This window comes from Papaver somniferum, chromosome 1, assembly GCF_003573695.1.
Source record: "Papaver somniferum cultivar HN1 chromosome 1, ASM357369v1, whole genome shotgun sequence".
In the NCBI taxonomy this organism is placed as follows: domain Eukaryota; kingdom Viridiplantae; phylum Streptophyta; class Magnoliopsida; order Ranunculales; family Papaveraceae; genus Papaver; species Papaver somniferum.
In genome coordinates, this window is record NC_039358.1 from 236882509 (window position 1) to 236909606 (window position 27098).

The following is a 27098-nucleotide window of genomic DNA, read 5'->3' on the forward strand; positions in this document are numbered from 1 at the left end:
TTATATATATGTGTTTTTCCTGCAGGGTTAAATGGTGTATCATACATGCATCATCCTCTTGTTCTATATGTATGTGTTTGCTTGCAGGGACATTTAATGAATGTTGAATGAATGTGATATAAATATCTTCCTCTTGTCATATCTGTGTTTTCTGCAGGGTAACTTAGTGTTCTTAATATGAAATTTGTCCATCATGGATGGTAATTGGGGCACGATCCCCATCCGAGAAAACATCTTCTCGAGACCATTACGAATGCTATCTGGGTAAACCAAACCCTCGTGCTATACAATATCTTCTCAAAACCATCACGATGGTAATCGGGCAACAGGGGCACGAACCCTATGCGAGGAAACATCTCCTCAAGACATCACGAGTAAGGTGCTAGCCATATCATTCCATCCTACATAGGATGATGCGAGCACTGCTCAAGCTACCCGAGACGAACACATTGACCTAGGGTAATGCTATATCGACCATGAGTCAGATGATGTCATGTACTTCAGGAGGTACCCTCTAGTTGACTCACTTTAGGCTGAAGTGCGAATCAACTATCAGAGGTATCGCCCTCACTCTAGTTAGTGCCACGAGCCGACTATGGGGCAGAAGCCTTCCCAAAGAGAAGCAATATACATAATTTACGAATATATGTTCGACAAGGACACATATCCGCCATCAGAAGGATCCTTGAAATCCTCTCGACTTGTATTATAAGAGGTTATCTGGCCAAATAGGAAGCTGATCACTTCTTGGACTTATAGCCCATAACTTGTCCAAGAACGAAATAGATACCACTATGATGATGGAGTTAGGGGCAAAACCTTGACTTTAGCTTTCAAAAGCTTTAAGCTCTTAAGATTTCAAAACCAAAGGGGGCAGTGCAATACCCTCAATACCTTCAATAAAGATTTAGATCCTAGATCACAAATTGAGGCAATTTGTAGGCCCTCGGGGCAAGGCTTCGGAGTACCATTAGAAGACCTTTCGAGTCCCCACAGACATAAGCCTCTAATTGGAGAACGAAGTAAGACCTCAGACTCCTAAGGCATTCAACAAAATCTTACGTCCACACGATTTGAGGCAAACAGTAAGTCCTCGGGGCAAGGCTTCGAACTACCATCCGAAGACATTTTGAGTCCCCATAGATATGAGCATCCGTTATATCTCATAACCAAAACAAGACCTCGGTATACCATGATGTCATTGCTAAATATCAGAATTCAAACTTCAGATTTATTTTATGGAACATGTTGTGGAGTTAGCATCCCAACCTAACTCAAATGGAGCAAGCTTGAACATGATGTCATTGCTCAAGAACGAGATGATATTGGGTAATGTAGATTGAGTTGACATGCATTATACATGGATAATATCAATCGATATGAAGTTATAAGCATGAAGTAGTAAGGTATACCTCAAGACGTTGTGTAAAGGTGATCCTACGAAGATAATGTGTGTGATGGCTCGTATCTAACAAATTGGAGATTTGCGGTGATTTGGCTTGGTCAAAGGAAATAAGATTAGTCCTACGTGTGATAAGAGAAGTTCAATGTAGAGACTAATAAGTTGTAGAATCTTCCTACGTATAGTACCGAGGCCTTTTAGATTAAAACCTCACACCTCCTATCGAAAGTGATGAAAGATGGGGACAATATCGATACTATATAACCTCCGTATGATCCTTCAGTTATATAGAAGTCACTTGATCTCATTGAATATCGTTACCGATGTACATAAGCCAATTCCAAAAAGAAAATAAAATCATTTGACTTTAGCTTTCATTTTTTCGTTTTTTTGCATCGAAGGTCGATGATAAAAATCGGATTTCAAACTTCAGTTTTCTTTCTTATGATTTATTCTCATTCTTGTACACTCTTACAATTTTTTTGATAAAAAAAGTATAAGTTGATTCCATGTCATTTAAATTTTTCTGTAAATTATGAATTGGGATGGGTAGATTTATTCTTGAGATAGCGTTTTGTATGAATGTGTAATATCGTATGTATGAGTTTTTCAATTATAGGTCTAAAAACTATGCTGATCCGATTTTTAATTGGCTTGTCAAATTATTAATAAGGTGATACCCCATTTCTGAAAAATAAAAATAAAATTAACAACGTTATCCACACACCTGATAGAAAACACCTTAGTAAAGCTATGATTCGAGTTTTTAAGGTATTTTACTTGCATTTTGCATGATCCGGTCACTGATTTTTTTTATTTCTTTTTTCTATTTTCTTTTTTTGCCCAATAATAAGAAATTTTATTAAATTCCAAAGGCAAACAAAAAAATGCAAAAGTCCATTAAGAGACTACCTGACGTCATTAAGGGCAACCCTGAAAGAATTAAGGGCGACTAAATAAGATAAAATAGGGTGAAAATACTTGTATGTCCCTTCATAATCGGTAGTTTACAATATAGTTTTGTCTACCGATTACTAGTTTGTCTAAGAATGGGATATTGCCATAATCGGTAGCATATTAACATATCATATCTACTGATTGTTAAAGTAGAAAAACACAATTTTATCTGCTTTGAAGGAAAAATGAATTTTGGACAACCGTCTATAATCGGTAGAAAGAGAACATCATCTATCTACCGATTATAGTTTCCGACACATCCATTGAACGCTGAAGACCACCCAAAACCTAATTTCATTTGATTTTCTTTATTTTCTTTTCAACTCTTCTTCTCCTCTTCTTCTTCCCTTCCGATTGTGGATAGTAAAAACACTATCCCCCTTATTCAAAAACATCGTCAATTCTTCTATAAAACGCTGTCTGGAATTAATGAACCCTCGAGAGATCGAGAAAAATTAAAGAACAAAGCGATTGCAACTACCTCAAACAACGAAGAACAGGAAGAAGAAAACGAACACGAAGAACATGATGAGGATGAAGCCGGTCGTTTAGTTGGTGGTGGTGATTCTGATAATCAAACTCTCCAGGAAATGGCCCCAATTAGGTAAGTTTCTATCATTTTATGGGTTTATATTGCTTCAATTTGACGAATCCATGAAAATTAGTTTTATGGTTTTCGGTCATTTCCCAGAATCGTTAGTTTCGATCTTCAATTTAATCACCAATTGTGGACGATTTCTAGGGTTTTCAGTTACCGCGACCAGAATCGGGAGTTAAATTTTATGGGTTACTCCCGATTATGTATCGTTGTTTGGCACTGAACCCAAACATGGACATAATCGGTAGCTAGTTTTTATTTTGCCTTCCGATTATAACAGAGGATTAGAACATGTAGGCACACACAGTTGGTACCCAGAATCGGAAGATACTTAATAGTATTTGTCTCCCAATTGTGTATAATCGTAGGTTAGACAAATTCAACACACTACCAATTATGAAGTTTTTAAAATTTGAAAATTTTGTGATTTTAGCAAAATCCTATTTCGGGACTACGTTTTAATCGGAAGCCAAAGGCTATTTCTTTACTTCCGAGTATAGACAATCGGTTGATATGTTATATTGTTTTTTTCCGATTATATATGTCTCATAACTATATGAGTTTCTGAACGCAAATTTATGCATAATCGGGAGAAAGAACTAGAATTAATATCACTTCCAATTAGTGTAATCGGAAGAAATTGTTTTACCTTTTCATCTGATTGTGGATAATCGGAAGGGAATCCTAGTTTTTTTTCTCCTGATTGTGTACTTTGTAATTTGATTCTTACGATCAAATTTATTGTTTAGGGACAGGCGAGGTAAGAAAGACAAAGATACAACTGTTTCAGGTCCTCGTGAACCTGGGGTAGGAAACTAACCGCTAGTGTTCGGAGAGAGAGGAGCCAAAAAGGAACTCAAGAAGAAGTAAAAGCAAGCGCATCGGAAATCACACAAGATGAAGGACAACCAAGTGGTGCACAAGGAGAAGGAGGGGTTACAAGGAAGCCAACAACAAGAAAGCATCACACCTTGTACCCATCTCTTTGAAGAAGACGGATTTTGAAGAAGAAATCCCTGGGCTTCCTAGAGACGGTGGAGCATTGTTATTTGGCTACAAATACTCCTGGGCCAGAGAAATCTGGGCAAGTTCAAGTTGGACGTGGATAAAAGCGAGCCTAACCGGGACAACATCAAGGTTGTTTAATCTAGTGATCCATCTGTTACTGAAGATTGGGATAAGAGGCCGTACCACTTGGTGAACACTGGGAGAGCTGCCAACCGAGGTCATGAAAATGCTCCAGGCTATATGGAGTGGTACCGGGAGCATTCACATCTAAAAGTAATCCGTGAACTTAAAACAAAGTCGACCTCGGTGGCTTCCATTTACAGATGTATCATCCCACAAAAACCCCCAGGCTATGATAAACTGGTGCGTATGGTTATGACCTTTCCCTCTAATATTACGATTCAATTTCTTAGGTGAACTCCATTTGATGTTTTGTCAATTAAAAAAACAGATGAATAGGTTCAAGTTTTTGTCCAAATGGTGCACTGATTGCATAACGGCTGGACAGCCTGTGCCAATTGAGAAGATTAAAAAGCACATGGAAATGATTGATAATGTTGATAATAAAGAGTATGCATCTGAGTTTGGGGATAAAGTGACGAAGAACCCGCCCAAGGAAAAAGCATCAAAGGCGAACAAAAGATTCCAGGCTTCTCAGGCTTCTTCAAGCTCTCATGCTGAAGGAAATATTGAGGGAGATGAAGGTGATGCTGGTGATAATGCGGGTCGTGCGGCTCTTCCGAAGCGTTTTAAAACTCTAGCTGACAATATTAAGAAAAAAACTAGGAATTAGGGGATGATGTGTTGTTCGATGTTATGGATTATGTTGTTTAAACAGTTTGTTTTGGATTATGGTGTTTGTTTTAACAGTTTCTTTTGTATTATGGTGTTTTAAATACTTGTTTTGGATTATATTTTCTTAAGTTTACGGGTTATGAATGTATTTTCAGTTTGTTTGTTACTTGGTTGTCTGAAACTGCTGAATTTTTCACCATAATCGGAGGTTACAAATCAAAGTTACCTACCGATTCTGGTAAATTTTCACCTTAACTACCGATTCTGGTGACTTAACTAGAAAAATTGTGAAATATGTTCAGAATCGGTAGTAATGTTATCAACCTTACCTACCTATTCTGGTAACTTTACAAAAAATTGTGAAATATGTTCAGAATCGGTAGTAATGTTATCAACAATTTCTACTGATTATAGTGGCTTCATTTTTATTGGTCTTCTGAACCTAAACAGCCTTATAATCAGGCACAACATATTATCATTGTCTTCCGATTAAAGTGAGGTTTAAAATCGGTAGATTAGGTGAACTTCAATACCTTCCGATTATAGCTTTTCCCAAATTCGAAAAACCTGAAATTTTTTCAAATATCTATTTTGGGGCAACTCCATAATCGAGAGACATGGTAACTAAATAACTTCTGATTGTAGGGTAGTTACCAAATTCGAAAAATTTGAGATTTTTACAAATATCGATTTTGGGGCAACTCCATAATCGGTAGATTAGGTGAACTTCTTAACTTCCGATGATAGGTGTTTTCAAAATAACTAGACTTCCAAACTACATATGTACATAATAACCTCCTATTATCCTAACATCTACCGATTATGGAGGTAAACTACCGATTGTAGTTTTATCTACCGATTATGGAGGGTATAATTGCCATTTCGAAAAATTTCCGATAAGGGATGACTTAATTTTAGGTTTGAGTGACCTTTTTTTTGTATTTTTGTGTCGTCCCTAATTCTTGCAGGGTCGCCCCTAATGACGCCAGAAGGGACTACCCTCGTAAAGACAAAAAGTGTAAAACAAAAAGCAGCCTATCAGGCCTCAACCAAAAATGAACTTCAGAATTTAATGGACTCTAAAATATGACACTTGAGGATTTTCCATCATCCCCAAGAACTTTGGTTTTTCCTCAAATAAAATGATCTAGGTAATTGACTGACTTGTGCACTCGTTTATTTCAACGAGTAATTAGCGACTCAGTAGGAAGAGGGTCGTAGGCTCCTGGGCCCTGGATCTCCTTGTAATATATAGGGACTCCACTCTAGTTAGGTAGATTTTTATAACCATTCTCTAGTGTTTTCAGTTTTCATCGTTGGAGAAAGTTGTGGATGGATCATGGTACCACTCAAAAGGAAACTTCTCCGACATTAATTGGTACAGGAATATGATGTAGGACATCTACCTGTTTCAGTGTATCAACTGTCCCAGTTGATCCAATTGTCTCGTATCAACAATGATAATTGATCCTTTTATGTTGTATCAACTGTCACAGTTGACTCTTTGGCGTCTCGTATCAACAATGACAGTTGATCCCTTTACGCTGTATCAACTAAAACAGTTGACTCTTTGGTTTACTTATTTTTTAAGTCTAGGACTTCTTCTTTTAGAGTTTCCTTATTTCTTCTTTTAAAGTTTTACTATTTTTAGGTTCTTATCATGCCTATATAAACAGGCTTATTAAATTTTTGTAAGACACATTATTAATATCAATTATTATCAAAACAACTCTTTAAGAGTAAACCTATATTTCTCGTCTTTTAAACTCTATTCGTCTGTTTCTCATCCTTTTCTTCCTTTCTCAACACCTGGAATCTCCGCGTTGGCTTCTTCCCTTACACGTACTACACTAGTTGGTATCATTCGACAAATTTTTTAGATTTTTATCTAGAAACAGATCCTAGTAATGCTTCCGCAACTTAAAACCCTAAAACTTTTTCAGTACAATTTCAATGGCTGATCTTGAAAAGATTGTGAAGTCCTTTAAGACTTTTGAAACCAAATTTGATGAACTTAAAACTTCCGTTACTTCTCTGGAAAATTAGCTTGACACTAAGATTGATTCAGTTACAAGTTCGTTGAAAACAATACTTGATATGCATGGAGAGTGTATAGAAAAAATATGGAAACATGTTGGTCTTGGTGAGTTGAATATGCCTAAGTTAACTGATGATACAGAAGATGAAGCAAAGCAAACTGGAGAAAAAGAGGATGATAAAGGGGAAGGAGAAAAGAAATCTGGAGACAGGGTAGATGATGAAACTCCTAAAGCAAAAAAAAAACATCCTTTTTTTGAATCTACTCATGTTCCTGAAGAAATTTCTCAATTTCTTAAATTCACAAAACAATTTGAGAGCTTTCTTAATAGTCCTTATAAGAAGCCTGCACCTGTGAATATCCCTAGTGATGAAGACGAAGACAAAATTTAAGATGAGCTAGAAAAATGATGGGACGATGAAAAAAGGTTAAAATCCAGCATTAATCCGTATGGAACTTTGCCTGAATACAAATTGAAAGCTGATATTCCCAACTTTCATGGTGGTTTACACATAGAAAAATTGTTGGATTGGTTTTATGAAGTAGAATCTTTCTTTAACTTCATGGAAGTACCTGATTCTTCTAAAGTAAAACTGGTTGCCTATAAGCTAAAAGGTGGAGCTGCAGCTTGGTGGGATAAGATCTGTGAAGATCGACGTAACTTTCACAAACCTCCTATACGTACTTTGAAAATAATGAGAGATTTATTAAGAGATAAGTTTCTACCTCATGATTATATGCAATAATTGTTTATCAAGCTTCAACACTGTTGACAAGGAGCTAGGCTTGTCGAAGAATATGTAGCTGAATTTTATAGCTTGGTTGCACGTAACCAGTGGAATGAAACTGAGGCACAATTGGTTGCTTGTTTTATCGACGGTCTAAACAACTTAATTCAGCAAGGGATGACACAATCAGTGTTTACCATGGTTGAGGCTATTCAACAAGCTATTAAGGTGGAAAGGTGTGTACTTAATACTACCAGACAAGAAACCCCATGCCAAGCTCGTTATCAGAATTATTGTAAAGCTGTCAGGCCATATAATTCTTATTCTGGTAATCAAGGTGAAAGGGGATCAACGGTCACTGTTGATCCACAAGAATTTAACTATGGTCCATCTTATCAACCACAACAGCAACCCGTGAGTTTTACTTTTGCTCAGCCAAATACACCTCCAACTACTTCACCTATTTTACCATCCCCCGTTGCACCTCAATCTATCCAACAACAAGTTAAACCAATAAATGTCAGATTTTCTAATAGAATGCAACAACAGTTTCCACCTCCTAATAAGGCTCCTAACATTTATTCAAAATTTCGTGGAGATAAATGCAATAAATGTAACCAACTTGGTCATTCTTCAGCTGACTGTAGACGCTTCAATGGTTTCATTGGAGATCATCAGGTACAAATTGATTCAAAAGATAATGATGTTTTTGCTGAAGATGCAAGTGAAGAAGTTGAAGATATTGATTTACATGAGAGTTATGGTGACCACTTTATTGGAATGATTCGACCACTCATGCTTACTGAACCATGTTATTCTCAAAGACATAGTATTTTCAAAACCAAGTGCTTTATAGATGGAAAAGTCTGGGACATGATCATTGACAGTGGTAGTGTTGATAATTACATTGCATCTGTTGTTGTAGAGAAAATGGGATTACCAACTACACCACATCCTACCCCTTATTCTGTAGGTTGGGTGAATAGTTCCTCTACTCAACAAATTACTCATCAGTGTGTTATTAAGTTTTCTTTTGTTGGATATGAAGAATCTGTTCTATGTGATGTCATCGATATGACTGCAACACATCTCCTACTTGGAAGGCCATGGTAGTATGATGTTAGAGCAGTTCCTAACTGTTTTGAGAATACTTACACCTTTTACAAAGATGGTAAACAAGTGACTTTGTTTCCTTCAAAATCTTCTTCAGTAATTAAGGAACGTAGTGATTGCAAGACTACTGCTTTGGTGGCTACTATCTCTCGCTCTTTACATTCAACTCATACTTTGAGTTCTCATGAAGATACCAAACCTATGGTACAAATTCCCTCTCAGGTACAACCTTTATTATCTAAATATAATGCATTATTCCCTGAATAATTACCTGTGAGTTTACCACCTTTTCGATATGTTCAGCATTGCATTGATCTTATTCCTGGAGCTTCTTTACTTAATCAAGCTCATGATAGGTTAAGTCCTACTGAACATGAAATATTACAGGGTCAAGTTAATGATTTATTAACTAAAGGATTAATTAGACCTAGTAAAAGCCCTCGTGCTTGTCCTGCTTTTCTGGTACCTAAAACAGATAATGGATGGAAAATGTGTATAGATTGCAGAGCTTTGAATCGTATAAATATTCCTTATAGGTTTCCCATTCCTCGTATTGAGGATATGATTGATCTTTTAGCAGGGTCTATCATTTTCTCTAAACTTTATCTTCGCAGTGGCTATCATCAGATTAGAATCAGAATTGAAGATGAATGGAAAACTGCTTTCAAAACAAGAGAGGGATTATATGAATGGCTTGTTATGCCTTTTGGTTTGACTAATGCTCCTAGCACATTTATGAGACTCATGAATCAGATTTTACAACCGTTTCTGAGCAGGTTTGTCATTGTGTACTTGGATGACACATTAATTTTCACCAGCAGTGCAAAAGAGAATATCAATCATCTTTCTCAGGTGTTCAAAGTTTTCTATGACAATTCATTGTTTGTGAACGTGAAGAAATGCACATTTATGTCAGATGAAGTTACTTTCTTGGGATATGTTATCTCCTCCAAAGGAATTCACGTGGATCCTTCTAAAGTTCAAGCTATTATGGATTGGCCTGTTCCTAATTCTATCAAAGAGGTTAGAAGTTTTCATGGTTTGGCTTCTTTTTATAGACGTTTTGTACGAAATTTCATCACCATTGCTGCACCTCTTACTGATTGTTTGAAGAAGGAAAAGTTAATATGGACTGAAGAAGCTGATAAAAGTTTCAATGTTCTTAAAGAAAATCTATGTTCAGCTCCTATCCTTGCACTGCCTGACTTTTCCAAGCCTTTCAATTTGATTGTGATGCTTATATTATTGGAATTGGAGCAGTTTTATCTCAGGAAGGACATCTAGTTGCTTACCATAGTGAAAAAAATTCCGATACTCAAAAAAAGTGGTTTACATATGAATTGGAATTTCTTGCTCTTGTACAATCTCTTAAACAGTGGCATACTTATTTGGTTCATCAAGAATTTGTGATTAATACTGATAATCATGCTTTGAAATATCTCAAGACTTCATCTAAGGTTAACCGTATGCATGATAGGTGGTTATCCACAATTAATAAGTACACTTTTTCTGTCAAACATAAAAGTGGAAAGCTTAATCAAGTTGCAGATGCTTTGAGTCGACGACGACATCTTTTGGCAACCATTCGAAATGAGAGTTTTGCTTTTGATTATATCAAAGAGATTTATGCTGAGGATGATGACTTTAAGTCACTTTGGGAACAATGCAGTTCTTTGGTGCATGGAGTTGATGACTTTCTCATTCAAGATGCCTTCTTATTTAAAGGTAATCGTCTTTGCATTCCTAATGGCTCTTTACGCCTTCATTTAATACGTGAACTGCATGGAAGTGGACTTGGGGGCCATTTTGGCAAAGATAAAACTATTGCACTTGTAGAGGAACGCTATTACTGGCCTTCACTTAAGGGTGACGTACAAAAATACGTTATGAAATACATGGTTTGCCAACAAGCTAAGGGTACTGTTCAAAACACCGGACTTTACACTCCTTTACCAATTCCAGATGCTCGCATGGATTTCATTCTTGGTTTACCTAGAACAACTAGAGGTAATTGATTCAGTGATCGTTGTTGTGGATAAATACTCCAAGATGGCTCATTTTATAGCCTACAAAAAGACTACAGATGCTTCAAATGTTGCATCTTTATTTTTCAGAGAGATAGTTCGATTGCATGGCATTCCTAAGTCTATTAATTCTGATAGAGATACTAAATTTCTGAGCTATTTCTGGAAGACATTATGGATGCGTTTGGGAACTAGTTTACAGTTCAGCACTACTTCACATCCTCAAACCGATGGGAAGACTGAAGTTGTCAAACGTTCTTTGGGTAATTTGATTCGAGCTAAAAACATTGATAAAAACAAACAATGGGATATTTTGCTACCTCACATGGAGTTTGCATTCAAAACTTCAGTAAACAGATCTACAGGTAAAACTCCATTTGAAATTGTTTATTCAAAAGTGCCTAATCATGTATTAGACTTGGTTGTACTTCCTAAGTTACATAAATCCAATGTCAAAGCTGATAATCTGTTGGAACAAGCTTCTCAACTACATCATGAAGTAAAAACAAAACTTGAGGAGTCTAATGCTAAATACAAGGATGCTGCAGATAAGTATAAAAGATTCAAAACTTTTCAAGAGGGAGAGCTGGTAATGATTCATCTACGCAAGGAAAGATTTCCTGTTGGTACTTATAACAATACTAAGATGAAGAAGTACGGCCCTTTGAAAATCATGAAGAAAATCAGTGACAATGCATATGTCATTGATCTACCCAAGGAATGGAACATTTCTAATGTGTTCAATGTTCAAGAGATTTTCACCTTTCATGATGATAATGACTTGTTATTTGTTTCAGACAACTTAGAGACGAGATTTTCTCAAGAAGGAGGGACTGATGTAGGACATCTACCTGTTTTTGTCTCGTATCAACAATGACAGTTGATCCCTTTACGCTGTATCAACTATCACAGTTGACTCTTTGGTGTCTCGTATCAACAATGACAGTTGATCCCTTTACGCTGTATCAACTGTCACAGTTGACTCTTTGGTTTACTTATTTTTCAAGTCTAGGACTTCTTCTTTTAGTGTTTCCTTATTTCTTCTTTTAGAATTTTACTATTTTTAGGTTCTTATCATGCCTATATAAACAGGCTTATTAAGTTTTTGTAAGACACATTATTATTATCAATTATTATCAAAACAACTCTTTAAGAGTAAACCTATCTTTCTCATCTTTTAAACTCTATTCTTCTGTTTCTCATCCTTTTCTTCCTTTCTCAACACCTGCAATCTCCGGATTGCCTTCTTCCCTTACACGTACTACACTAGAATACCAAATCAAACAGGAGTGTTCTTATAAAACAAAGCTATTTTAACGACAGCCACATAACTTTGTGGATTGGTACGCCTTCGTATCAGTTGGTACCTCCTGTAACAATCGTGAACTTCTATGGGGAAAGAAATATTCCACGACACCGTGATCAACTACAAGATGTAGACAAATAAATTTTACCAGGCTGGTTGTATAAGTTACACATTTACAAATGCCTCACCGGGTCACTCTGTTGCAGTCATCCAATTGCCGGATGGTTTCTTGCTTTTTTTTCTACTTTTTTCTTTCCTTTACCAGGTCATCCAATGTTTTTCTTTATTCTAAATTTTTTTTCTGTCTTTTTTCTTCTCGCCCAGGACGTGTGACAAATACAAAGTTGGATTTTGTGATGCAGTATTATCCTTTCTCTCTCTTTTTTCTTCTCTAACAATTTTTTTTCTTTATTTGCTTTGTGTGAATACTAAACTGAAATTGGAAAAACTAAATTACATACCATCTAACTAGCTACCAGACATTCCCCCTCAATGTGCAAAATAAGAATCTGCTTTCCCCTTGCACCATTTATTGCTTCCCTTGCTTCAAGTGTGTTTACCTCTGCAGGCTGGGATGCACCACGCGCCTTGACATTTTGGTGCATCATTAAACATTGCAAGTCGAGACCCCAATACTTTTATCTTCCCATGGAGAACGATGCATATTGAAGTTAATTTTGTGAAGGAGCTAATAGGAAGTTTCCAAGAGATAGGGAATCCTTGATTGTAGTGGGACCCAGAATCGAAAACCTTGTTTCAGTGGAAAAGATTCTTTGAATATTGTTCTCATTGCCATCCACAATGAGAACATCCTGTCCCACGATGACCAAGATTTCTTCTTCTTTTCTCTCAGTGGAGTCATTATACAGTGAATATAAATAAGGGTTGGCAGGTCTTCCAGGAATCTATGTGTTGAATGTTTGGTGTACTATTGATTGGACATGCAAGTAAAATACCTTGGTAAAGTTATCGGATTGCATACAGAATGCATGCAAGTAAAATACCTTAGTAAAGTTATAATTCGAGTTCTTAATGTATTTTACGAGCATTATGTATTGTGAAGTGTCATTGATGGTTGAATTCTGCAGCGTAAGTAAGTTTGGACCGATCTTACCGAGTTCCATGCAGAATCATAACCAGTAAAAAGGAATAAAAAAACGGAAAATGCGTCATTTGTCCAAATATTTTTAAATCACGGTTCAAATGGATGAGTAAAAAATAGTTTTGGTGAAATGTCCAAAAAAAAAAAATAGAAAGGATGAAACTGGATTCATCCTAGCTTATATTTAAAAAACAGCAAGGACGAAACTGGATACATCCTGTGTAAATTAAAAATAAGAAAAAATATTTGAAAATGGGCACGATGAAACTGGTTACATCCTGCCTATTTTTACATTTTTGTCCAGTATCAAAATCTAACTGTCCATTTCACCCAAGAATTGTTGATTTTGGTCTTTTTAATCAATTTTGTGATAAAAAAAGCGATTTGCTTTAAAAAATGGGGTTGAGCACAAGCTCTCATCAAGATTTTTTTTTATTGCGCATAATCAAAATGTTTTACAAGCTCATGTCTACATAAGCCAAAACAGAAAACAGAAATCACTATACTACAACCAAATTAACAAACTTACAATAACACTAGAAAGCAAACAAAATTGATGGACTCTAGAAGCTGACATGAGTCGCATTACACCCGTAACCACTTAAATCATTCCCATACAACAACAATTCCTACTGCAATTTGAATAAGATCCTTTTGATTAAATTATACACATTCCTCCCATTTGGATGATTCTCAAGCTCACCCGAATATTTGCGAAGGACGTCAACTAGTTGGCGCAATGCCTTTCCCTGTCAAACACAATTTTCGAAATTCAGATTAATGCTACCCAAAGTTATATGTCTGCAAAATTTGCATAAATGCGGTAAAAATAGTTAGATAGCACTTCTTACCTTTGTAAGCTTAAGTGCTTTCTGGACGACATAGTTTCCAAACTTATCTCGAGCTAGTTCAACAAGTTGTTTACAATCAGAGAGGAGTTGCGAAACTACAACATCGGTTGCATCCGATTCAATACATTTTTCTACAACATTACTGCCATACTTATTCTTAGAAAGTGGAAATAAGTATCTTTTGCATATAAGCTCATTGCATATAAGGCTTGCAGTATATGGATGGCGCTCTAGAACATGTTGCACAACAAAATTCCTGCAGAATACGAAAGAATAGCCCGTCAAATTCACCATATCAGAGGACACAACCAAGAGTTTTTCATAGAGAGATTGTGTTTAAAGTTTAGTACCCGTAATCGTGTGCAGAAAGGAACACGGCCTCGCCTATGATGATTGATAGCAGCTGAGTTTTGAGAGGATCGTCGATGGAATCAATAATAGATTTGAGAGCGAAACATCCTTGTTCTGTAGTAGCAAGCTTAACGCAGTTTATCACCCCTATTTCGTATAGATCCCCCAAGTACTATAAAAGACAACAAATTCTTGTAAGATATCCCGTATCTGAAACATGAACGTCATGGAATTCACAAAAAGGATATAGTTTACTCACCATATTTTGCACATGTTTGCAAAGTTTTTGAACTAGTTGGCTCCCATTCTGGTTCAACATGACAGACAATAGGCTATGCTTCATAAACCGCAATACGTAAACGATTAACTTGGGATTTCCCATGAGCAGTTTGATCAGGAGACTTTCCATCGCACGAGACCTGAAAAATTAGCCAATTTTAAACCATCCTTGATTAGGAAAACGAAAGCGAATACGAAGTTGAAAATAAAAAAAAAAAATAGAAGCATTAACACAAACAAGGTTTGAATGTGAATTTACCCAGATCGCGTGTTAACTTTGTTGGCGGTAACATATAAGATTGCTTTGAAAATATCTGCCGAGCTGCTGCCTAGTAATCTGGTCAGTCGCGGTGCTTCACCTTCATTATATAGAAGTTTCATCAAGTACTTGCAACCTAATTTATGGCTGCCCAACATGAGTATATCATATCCATTCACTTCATCAAGAAGACTTGGGTCATCATTCACAATTTTCATAATCTGATAATCATTCCAACCTTGCATCTTCAAAGACAAGAAAGGTTGATGTTGAGAATTAACAAAAGAACTCCCAACGTAACCTTGACTGATCATATTAGAAATAGTATTAGTTGAATGTTCGAAACTTGGGTACTTGGAAAGTGAAGAACCCCAACCATTATTCATAAGATTAGAGTTCATAGTTCCATTGCTGTAACTATGAGTACTGAACTGGCTTGGAGATCTGAACAGTGAATTTGATGCACCATATGGTTTCTGTTCTTCAACTGATAATCCTTGAAAATAAGAGAGCAATTCATCTTCAGTTGGGAGGGTATTATAAGCTGGAGAAGGAGCAGGAGAAGAACTAGCTCCGGATGAAGAACCCAAACCATTCATATAACTTTGACTGATCATGTTAGGAATAGTACTAATTGAACGTTCGAAACTCGGGTATTTCGAAGAACTAGCTCCTAGTGAAGAACCCCAACCATTATTCATAAGATTAGAATCCATAGTTCCATTAGTGAAACTACGAGTACTGAGTTGGCTTGCAGATCTTAACATTGAATTTGATGCACCATCATATATTATCTGTTCTTCTTCATCTTCAGTTGGGATGGTATTACAATCTGGAGAAGGAGCATGAGAATTAGGCTGATAATGGGTTTTAAGATCTGCCATGAATGAATATCGAGAAAAACTTAGAACTGAAAAGAAAGCTTGCTAGAATAATCTTCTTGTGTGTCTCATGCCAAGGTTTAGCTTCCTACTTATATAGATTCAACAAAATCTTGCAGCGGGACTGGACAGTGCTTCTATACTTAGTAGTCCGTCGCGGAATAGAAAAGCTTTCCTGAATATGACAATACTTGAGTTGGGTATGGAATTTGAATTAGTTTAGAAGTCGTTGGGTTTATAGATATTTTCTCGGCTTTTCATGGCTGTCAATAACAGTAACGTCGACGCCCTAATTGTTTTCGGACACGCATCTGAATTCCATTACTAAGATCACGTACCTTCTTTCCGGTTTCCGGAGACGCGGCGTAAAATTCGATCCTACTTGTTAGCCCCAAATATTTTTTGGTTCACCATTCTTAATCCATAGATCCATACAGAAAAAAATAAAAATCATATTTCCCGTTAACCCCCTTTGAAATGGCTTGATATGAAAAATTTTCTTTATAGTCAAAAAAGAGTGTTTGTGTGACTTGGAAAGCATACCCTAGCTAGAATCACCGCGTGAGACTAGTAGCCCCTGTGGTCTTTCAAGGCTTAAGTGCATTGCCAAAAATGGAAAATTTTTACTTGGTGAAAGAAAAGAAGCCAAGCCATCCAAAAACAAGTTATTTTGGAATTAACGAAACAAGTAATCGCATTCCTCTTTACTTTTAGCCTTATTACCTCTCATCTTCCTCTGGGTGAGAATCTTTTTGGACTTGCGTTTTTAGCCCTTTTGTATGCCCGTACTTTATGTGGTTAATAATTTTTTTCTAACCATTTTCAATGTGTAATTGCACTCGTCAAATTAATGGAATTCATGCTTCAAAAATAAAAAATTTATGTGGATCGGACCACCACCAATGACTAGTTGACGTAGTTACGTCGTCGGAGACTCGGAGCTAGGAAAGGAATGATATGGGAAGAGTTAAAAAAAACTTTAGAATAGATAAGATGGTAAAAATGGGTATTATAAAGAATTAGGCTTTGGTGCCAGCCCAGAAGAATAGACAGTTTTGCTATGGGCTGGATCCACCCTTGTGTTAGACAGCTAGTTCTAGTGAATTAACACATGCGTTCCCTTCTCCCAGAATTTTTTTTGTGGACTATGAAAATTTTGAAGAGACCATTCTTTCATTTTTGGTAGGTTATTATGAAGTAAAGTTCACACCCTTTATCCAAATATTTTAGTTAAAGGTTAAAATATCTTTATATTATTTTTTATTCAATTTTTTTTTTTGGTTTTAACTTTTTTTATTTATAGGACTTCCAGTTTGGAGTAGGTGTCTCTGGTGGCACGAAGGCAATCCTTCATGTTGTGAACATGTTTGTTAGTAAACACCATAGAAATGATAGCCTCACCATGTTTATTGTTGACTTCACGGGTGCTTTCAACTTAGTTGACCGAACAGCTATGCTACTTGAGGTTCGCAAGATATGTCCATCGATATCGCCATAGGTAGAATACATATGTGGTAAACCTGCAAGACTGTATGTGGGAGATTACCACATTTATTCTTCTACAGGGGTACAACAAGGTTACCCCTTAGGGCCATTATTATTTTCTTTTGTGCTCCACCAGCTTGTGACAAACATAAATGAACAATGTACATTATCTTTACAGGCTTGGTATCTTGACGATGGTACTGTTATTGGTGACACTGCAGAAGTTGCAAAAGCACTTGTGGTCATTCAGAGGAAAGGGCCCGCGCTGGGGCTTATATTGAATATTAAGAAAACTGAAATTTTCTGGCCCTCTTGTGATGGAAGAAAGTCAAGCTGTGGGATGTTCCCTGCTGAAATATCTCGACCAGCTAATGGGGTTAAATTATTAGGAGGCGCGATTAGTCTAGATGATGGGTTTATAAAGGGATTTTCCATTAGGACAGCAGAAAAGGCAGTGGAATTGATGCAGGTATTATCCAGACTTCGTGATCCTCAGAGTGAATTGTTACTCTTACATGCATGCATGGGTATTTCCAAGTTGTTGTTTGGACTTCGTATTAGCATACATTATGGAAGTAATAGAGATTTTTGAGAGAGGGCATTGTGGTTTGTGGGGGTTCATTCTTTGGTGAGCTACAATGGAGGCTATCTACCTTACCTATTAGATAAGGAGGACTTGGCTTATATACTGCAAGTGAGGCATCTCAATATGCTTTCCTAGCGTCTCGTGTCCAATCATGGGGGTTACAAGATCATATTTTAAAGAGTAGTGGGGTAGAAGTTATGGATGACAGTTTTAACAAGGCTCTGGAGATGCTACAAGTAACTCTTCCTGATTTTTACTTTAACAGTTTTACTAATAAAGAAACCGCCTCCTCAAAGGCCCAAAGCATTTTCGCGAGTGCTCTTTTTGGTAAAGTTGTTAAAGATATGGACAGAGTTTATGAGTTGTCGGATAGACAAAAGCCAATTTTTAGGTGCCTACATGCATCACATGCCCAAGAATTTCTCCTTGCTATTCCGATTGAGGGTCTTGGACAGAAGATGTCATCCTTGGAGTATCGTGCCATTCTCAAATACATGTTGATGATTCTGTTATACCCAACGGATACACGGTGTCCTGCTTGTTTGACGGGGTGCTTAGACGCCTATGGGGAACATGCAGTCCATTGTAAGGTAAACTCAGGGTTTAAACATAGACATGATCATGTGCGGGATACTGTATATGATGTACTTTGGAGGGCCGGCATTTCAACAAAGAAAGAAGCGGCTGTCAACTTTTTGATAGATCCACTTCAGGGGAGGTCAATACTCCGGCCAGTGGATGTCCTTACTTTTTTTTTGGGGGGGGGGGGGAACGGAAAACACGCGTGTGTTGACCTCACTGGGGTTTCTCCTTTAGTAGGAATAGGACATGATACGTTTTCAGTCGGACAAGCATCACTGAGAGCTACCTCAGGTAAGATACCGAAACATGAGAGAGCGTTTCTTAATAATGGACATGTCTTTATCCCCTTCTCTTTTGATACATTTGGTTTCTTGGCTCCAAAGGAGGTTGGACTCCTCAAAAGAGTACAAAAAGTCATGCACAGTAATGTCATGACTCCAGGTTCGAGAGAGTTTGTTTTTAGGATGATAGGATTTGCAATTCAAAAAGGTTTAACAACGGAGCTTGTTGCTCGCTTGCCTGCTACTTCAATGTAGTTTGTAATTTTACTTTTCTTTTTAAATTTCTTTTAATTATGTCTTTAAAAAAATTAAAATCTTTTTAACTGAAAAAATACCAAACTCAATATATATGTTTTCAGAAAAAAATTCGGTTAAGAGAAAAAAATTGCGACACAGCCGTACTCAACGCATAGATTTTCAGAGAAAAGTTCGGTAAAAATAAAAAATTGTATTTGACCGAACTCAACATTTTTCTCTTACATACTAAAGTTCGGCAAAAAAAAAGAGGCCTAGCCGAACGGTACATGATAAAAAAAATTAAATAAAAAGTTGAAATAAAAAAGGATGTTGGTGCCCAGCTGGTGACAAGGAACCTTACCAGTTATTTGTAACTGAATTTGTAACCGGAAATGAAGTTCACTCCTTCCGTACATGACTTGTTGTGGATCAGATGTAGTTCGTAAATGCACCAAATATCTTGACCAGTGTGTCAATCACGTTAATGGTTATGGTGTGCTCTCCTTCTCCACTTTGGAGCTCAATGAAGACACAGTCGATCTCTTGAAGCGTCTTCACAACTATTCTACTAGGCATGAGGGTTCATCTAAGGGTGTAAATTTCATTTTTCATAGGTTAGGTATTGTCATTCCAGGAGGTTGGAGCCCATCTTGTTTCCAGGCTTCCAACTAACTTCTTGTAAGTACGCCACTTTGAACCGCAAAAGAAAAAAAAAAAATATATATATATATATATCATTTTCTCTTACTAGGACATCCCTTATCCCTAAACAATGGTTGTTCTAATAACTTAATAATCCCTCAAATAAACCAGGGTCCCCTGCGAAAAAGTTAATTTTTCTTCTTAAAACTTTTTAGGTGAAATCCCTAAAGTTATATCAAAGGTTAAACCTCGAATAGGAAAACTACCTACAAGCCCAAATAACTAAACAAAGAAAGAGAAATATCACCCCACCCTGATCGGTAGTGACGAATTTCGAACTGAGGTCATTGATATCATCATTCAACCAGTTTACCATTGTTCCGCAGTATCTGTTATGGGTCCGGGTCCTCCCAGATACAATTGGACCCGAACTTTACTTATAAAAATCCGTTCCGGCTCCTAATAGTTCCGGTTTCAATTCTTAATTTTGTGCACCCAGACCTAGACCCGTTAAAAATTACGGATACCCGTCGGTTCCGGGCACCCGTTGGGTATTAAAAAAAGTATAAAAAAATTCAAAATTTTATATTTTTCTCTTTTTTCCTTGAATCTAAATTATTTTTATAAATAGTAAATAAAAATTAAATGTAAGAAAAAAATGAAAAATACAGAAAAAATCAAAGCCAACACTAGAAAAATACTTATAATTTTGCTAAAAGGATGAATAAAACAATGAATAAACGGATACACAATATCCGTAGGTACCCGACTGGTACTACTCGTTTGGACCTGTAGCAATTCGGGTCCAATCAGGTAATTAATACCCTTCGAGTCCTAAGTTGTTAATGGGTCCAACTTTAAGACCCGGAACTGGACCCGAATCTACTGGGTTCGGTTCTGGGTGATGGGCATCCATTGATAGCCCTAATTTCTGGGACGACTCTCATAATCGGTAGAAAATTAATTTGCCAAAACTACCGATTATGAAAGGAAATAATTTACTATTTCTGAAAATGTATATTTTTTATAATCGGTACATAATTAATTTGCTAATACTACCGATTATGAAAGTAGAAAAATTCGAAAATTTTAAAGTTTGGAAAAATTATTTTTGGGGTGACTTTTAAATAATCGGTATATAAATAATTTTACAAAACTATCGATTACAAAAGAAAAAAAAAAGATTTAAAACTTGGAAAAATGTATTTATTTTTTTAATCGGTAAATATCTAATTTTCCTTGAAATTAGAAAAATTCGAAAATTTCAAAGTTTTTGAAAATGTATTTCTGGGAAGATTTTCATAATCAGTAGATAACTAACTTGCCATAACCACCGATTAGGAAAGAAAAAATTTTAAATTTTGAAAAATGTTTTTCTTTCATAATCTGTAGATAATTAGTTTGCCAATAATATTGGTGAAAATAGAAAAGTTTGGGAAAACGTATTTTTGGGTCGACTTTCATAATATGTAGATAACTAATTTGCTAAACTACTGATTATGAAAGTAGAAAAATTTGGGAAAATTTATCTTCGAGGCCACCTCCATAATCGGCAGTTGGTAGATATGAGACTTGACGAAACTAAAATTGTTGAAACTAACGATTATTGTCAAAAGTGCGGATAATATTAGGATCTTAATAAAAAGTTAATTAACACTAATACAATTATAATTAAACTTATTTAATAACTAATACAATTAATTAACACTAATTAAACTATATGGATAAGAGGTTTTTGAAATTACTTCAAAATGTCCTAATTTATTTTGTTACAAGTTCTGTCCCACACTTTGGTTTTCCGGTTTAATAAAATTCCACCGTTTTTTTCAAAAAAATTTTAAATGCCACTACCGTTTTTTTTCAAAATTTGTTACAAGTTCTGTCCCACACTGGCGTTACTCTATATTTTCTCTGCGCCTCAAAAACAACCAACAGTTCTCCATTCATGTGGTACTGAAAGATAAATTTCTCGAAATGATCAATCTTTCAGTACTCCCTCTTAGCTAAACCCTATATAGGAAGAAAGAAGAAGAGCATTGGAAATAAGATGCTTACCCATGCAATAGACTTGGATGGTTAAAACTCTCGAGGGATTGCAGGAGTGCCTATATTCTCGTAATTCTGCAACAGACTTTATTATTAGACATCGACATAATCTTATTTGGTATATGTTTAACACTTCCCAACCAAAAACCTCCTTCGTGTTCCGCAGTACTCATTATCTGAACTTCTTGCCTAGTACTTTTTTTTTCTTGTCTCCAACTTTATGGATATCAAAAACTGCCTTATGATTTTTTACATAATGTATTGAAATGGATGAAGGTATAAATCATCCTTTTCCTGTTCTGGCTTCTGTTTCCAACACAATATTTGCTTTCAAACATCAAAATCATCTCTTGCATCATGTTTGCAGGTTCCACTATCCATTGACCATTGTGTCTTGAACACCATGTGACACGTACTCTCTCTCTCTTCTTGTATGCAAGAATCACCATCTCCATCATTCCCATCAGCATTGCTGCAAAATCTCCCCCACCTCATCCAGTTAAAGTCTCATGATCTTATCCTTGTTTCCACCTGCCATTTCTATGCCAGTGGTAGAACGTAGACCCATCAATATCAGGGTCCAAAAAGAGTATGCCTAGCCAAAAATGCAATGGGCATTCAACTCCCACTATTCCATAAAATGAGAACGATGAAAGAAAAACCATCACATACCTATTTTTCAAAATCTTATTGTTTCTTTCCATCCCACAGAATGTTGATATCCTCCCAGTTAGACAGTCAAATATTTGATCGAACAAATGACATGTTAAACATAAGCCTGAACAGCATTCCACATGTACCATATATATTCATCCAAATAGATGCATTCAAGAACTACATCACCTTGAACACGGCAATGAATCCTGATTGGTTCACTTAGATCAATAGGAAACTGCGAATTGTCATCTATGATTCGATTTTTTATTAATACAATTGTATTTCATTAATACACTTCTATTGAAGGAAGTGTTTTCATCTTTTCAGCTACAATGAAACCAAAGCCTATCAAAGAAAAACATTGAGAGTGTACTTGAATTATGCAAACAACAATTCATATTGATTCATTTTTCATTAAAACCAAAATGGCAATCATACCTTGTTATTCTTTGGTGTTCCTTTATGGTCTCCTGACCAATCCTCGTAAATATCCTTATGGTCTCCTGGCCAATACTCTTAACTTCTTTACTCCTAAATCACCATGTACAAATCTGAAATTGAGACAGTTAATGTATTACCTTGTATCTTAACATCCTCTGACCTCTATATCAAGGACTTAGTAAATTCTTTACACAGTACTGAAGTCAAAGCCAAGAAAACTTAACCCGACGACACAGAAGATCTCTCCTCTATTGTGTTGTTGAATAACCGAGGCATGAAAGATTTTTTAAAGGAAGTAAGGTTATTATACATGGTTTTCCTTGAATCCTCTTGAAGCGTCGTGACCAAACTCTTTCTTGAGTGAAACTTGACCAAAAGATATCTTTATGGTATATGTACCAAAAGACGTATCGAATTCTCATCAAGCAGTCGTGTCTTTTGGATAATCTTTAATCGACATTAGTTTTTTTCTTCCAAAACACATACCTGTTGGTGAACAGAAGTGTCTGTTAGCAATTGCACACTAATGTGGCACTAATTTATGATGATGTGGCGCCATAATAATAGGTCAGAGTTCTTGAAAATGAATTTCGTGTTAACACATTAGCAAAATCATTCTCTTTTATATTATGAAGAATTGATGTCGCTCCTGAAAATGCCAGATATTTTTTCCCTTTAAAACAAATTACTTTTTTTTTGGGTCTCCCGTGATTCTTTCGAATTTGGAAGGTTCCCTGTAATATTAATGCAAATAAAGGGTGTATTAAAAGGAATTGGTTAAGTTGGGATTCTTAGGGGGCACCAAATAAGTTTGATATGGGCTTGGAATGCTAACTACTTAGTGGAGGTTTTAGCAGAGGTTTTAGAATTTAGGGAAAATTGGAAAAATGTCCCAATACGGGGTGCAATGTTGGAAATCTGTCCCAACATTTAAAAATTTGGAAAAATGCCTCATTCCGTTAAAAATCCAGTTAAGTCACATATGTGAGTTCACATACACGAGAAAGAAAAAGAGAAATACATCCTTCAAAATTCAGGTTTCGAGGTTCAAAATTCCAGATTTAGGGTTTAGGTTCAATGTTTAGGTTTAGATGGCGGCGGTGTGGTTTTAATGGTGGTTATGGTAGCCTTACACATGTGATTTAACTGGGTTGGATGACAATATCAACGTAATGGGGAATTTTTCCTACTATTTTTAACGTTGGGCCAGATTTCCAACATTACACCCCATATTGGGTCATAAGGGCAATGTCCTTGCTGTATACAGTATACTGCCTTTTCCCCCGGTGCATCTCAGCGAAACTCACCAACAACAAATTCTAAGAAAATCAACAGGATTCTCTGGGTTTTAAAAAAACCTAGCTGCTAATGGCAACTGCAAGATGAAACTTAGATTATATAAAGACAACTCTCTTTATTGATGTTTAGAAAATCTCTCAAAACTAAACACAAGCTCTAATCTTGCTTATATGATCAACCACAACTTTGGTGATCATATATATATAGATTATGAATTCCTTTTCCTAGTCCTATTACCTTATTACATGTCTTACCTTTTCTTACAACTAGATGACTTCTAATTCCCTTAGGATTACATCAATTTCCTAATCTTGTCCTAACCAGCTTGTAGTGACTTCTATGTTGAAGTTTAACCAACATTATACCCGTTAAGCTTCAACCTTACCCGTGACATATCTTGTACTCCAATCAATTGTCTCATTTCTTCAAACTTGATCCGAGCTAATGACTTTGTCAATATATCTGCTTTCTGCTCAGTTCCTGGTATGTGTTCAACGTTAATGACCTCCTTCTCGATGCATTCTCGTATGAAATGATACCTTTTGTGAATGTGTTTCATCTTCCCATGAAACACTAGATTTTTAGTGAGTGCAATTGCAGACTTATTATCAATGTTGATGAGAACTTTTTCAGGTTTTCTTCCTTTGATTTCACCCAACAGTTCTTGAAGCCATATTGATTGTTAAGCTGCTTCTGTTGCATCCATAAACTCATCTTCACAGGATGAGAGGGCTACAGTGTCTTGCTTCTGTGAACACCATGTAATAGGTGCTTCACCTAGATAAAATATATGACCAGTTGTACCTTTTCCATCATCCTGGTCAATATTATGACTGCTGTCACTATACCCAACAATTCCTTTTTATTCTCCTCGACCATACTTCAATCCATAGCTGATTGTTCCTCTTAGATATCTCAATATCTGCTTTATTACATCACCATGAGACTTGTGTGGACTCTGCATATAACGGCTTGCTACTCCCACATAGAAAGCCAAGTCTGGTCTTGTGTGTAACAAGTATCTAAGGCATCCAACATTTCTTCTATAACTTGTTGAATCAATCTCTGCTTCTTCTTTTGCCTTTGAAACTTAAAGTCCAAACTCCATTGGTATCTTAGTTGGATTACAAGTTTCAAGTCTTGCTTCTTTCAGAATTCTCCTTGCATAAGCTTCTTGTTTAATCTGAATCCCATCTACTCCTTGATGGACTTCTATGCCAAGGTAATAAGTGAGTTTTCCGAGGTCTGACATCTCAAACTTTGATGACATTTCTCTCTTGATTTCATTGATCACCTTAAGGGATTTGCCAGTCAAAAATAGATCATCTACATAGACTGCAATCACAAGAAGCGTTCCCTTTTCTTCTCTTTTGTATACTGATGTTTCTTTAGAGCACTTAACAAAACTGATTTCTCTTAAGATTTGATCTAACTTTGTATTCCAGGCTCGAGGAGCTTTTGATAACTTATAAACCTTATGCTCTTGTCCTTTTACTTAAAAACCTTCTGGTTGTTCAACATACACATCTTCTCGCAATTCACCATGTAAGAATGTTGTCTTAACGTCTAAGTGGTGAATTTCCCATGAGTTTGATGCTGTTTTTGCTATTAAGAGACGAATTGTCTCTAGTCTAGCAACTGGTGCGAAAACTTCATCAAAGTCTATGCCTGATTCTTGAACGTATCCCTTAGCTACAAGTCTTGCCTTATATTTGTTGACAGTACCACCAGCATTCCGTTTTATTTTGAAGATCCACTTAAGACCAATCACTTTTACCCCACCTGGCTTATCAACTAGAAACCAATTCTTGTTTCTGTTGATTGAAATAATTTCTTCTCTACATGCTTGTGTCCATTTAGTCGAGACCTTTGCTTCCTGAAAATTCCTTGGTTCATCATTAACAGAAAGTAGCATAATCTCACATTCTTCTGCAGCTTGAAGAACATAATCCTTCAGATATTGTGGCTTTTGTATCTGTCTTGTTGATTTTCGCAGTGGTGGGATAGCTTGAGCTTCTTGGTTTTCTTCTTCTTCTTCTTCTTCTTCTACGTTATTCTCAGTGTTTTCAATATTCTCTTATTCTTCTTGATTAACATCATTGTTTCCATTGGTATTGATGATTATGGGTCCTTCACCTTCATCAATTACTTGACCCCATATCATGTGGAACATTCATGGATCCCTACTTGGTCCATCATTAGTTTCTTTCCAGTTCCAGTTTGTTTTTTCATCGAATACCACATCTCAACTCACTATCACTCTTTTCATTGTTGGATTGAATAATCTGTAAGCTTTGGATCCAGGCTCAATTCCTAGATTCACAAGAGTCTGAGATCGATCATCCAGTTTCTTAAGAGTTGTTGAATCAACTTTTGTGTATGCTTTGCAACCAAACACTCTTAAATGATCTATGTTTGGTTTTCTCTTTCGCAAACTTTCATATGGAGTCATGTCTTTCAGAGCTTTCGTAGGTATCATGTTTATCAGGTATGTGGAGTGTCGTACAGCTTCTCCCCATAGATAATTAGGTACCTGCATAGCCTTTAAAGAACTTCTTGTCATCTCCATTAGAGTCTTGTTTCTCCTCTCCACCACTCCATTTTGTTGTGGTGTATATGGTGTTGTGAGTTGCCTTTTGATTCCATTTGACTCACAGAACTTGTTGAACTCTAAGGAAGTGAACTCTCCTCCTCTATCAGTTCTAAGCATTTTGACCTCCTCTTTTAACTCTTTTTCTATCAGATTTCTGAAAGCTTTGAATCTGTCAAATGCTTCACTCTTTTATTTCATAAGAATAGACCACATATATCTTGAGAAGTCATCTATAATAACAAATATATATTTGTTATTTGCAAGGGTTTGTGGTGTAATAGACCACATAAATCATCATGAAGAAGCTCTAATGGCTTTGAGGCTCTGAATGTTGTTGCTTTTGGAAAATCTTGACGCGTTTGTTTTCCAACTAAACATGATTCATAGATCCTTGATTCATCGTTTATCTGTGTTAGCCCTCGAAACATCTTGTTCTGAGACATAGTTTTTAAGGTTCTGAAACTTATGTGTCCTAACCCTGCGTGCCACTTCCATGTCTGATCTTCCAGTCTCATATTCAGACACAATGGCCTTCCAATCATGATACTTATCTTGTA

At 36.3% G+C, this 27098-nt stretch overlaps 1 protein-coding gene across 1 annotated transcript; it reads right to left on the reverse strand.

The window, feature by feature from the left end:
• Positions 1-13614: 13614 nt before the first annotated feature.
• LOC113338967 (putative pumilio homolog 16) lies at positions 13615-14647 on the reverse strand. The gene is made up of 4 exons (XM_026584367.1): positions 14533-14647; positions 14273-14445; positions 13923-14178; positions 13615-13820 (listed from the first exon to the last, which is right to left on the reverse strand). Exons 1-4 carry the CDS (start codon positions 14614-14616, stop codon positions 13701-13703), a joined length of 633 nt encoding a protein of 210 aa, XP_026440152.1. The 5' UTR covers positions 14617-14647; the 3' UTR covers positions 13615-13700.
• Positions 14648-27098: the final 12451 nt, after the last annotated feature.

Coding starts and splice junctions, on each gene's coding strand:
- LOC113338967 (XM_026584367.1), bottom strand. CDS start 14,616: ATGAAGCATAGCCTATTGTCTGTCATGTTGAACCAGAATGGGAGCCAA. Junction 14,446..14,532: donor GCAAACATGTGCAAAATATG/GTGAGTAAACTA, acceptor TGTCTTTTATAG/TACTTGGGGGATCTATACGA. Junction 14,179..14,272: donor CTTTCTGCACACGATTACGG/GTACTAAACTTT, acceptor CGTATTCTGCAG/GAATTTTGTTGTGCAACATG.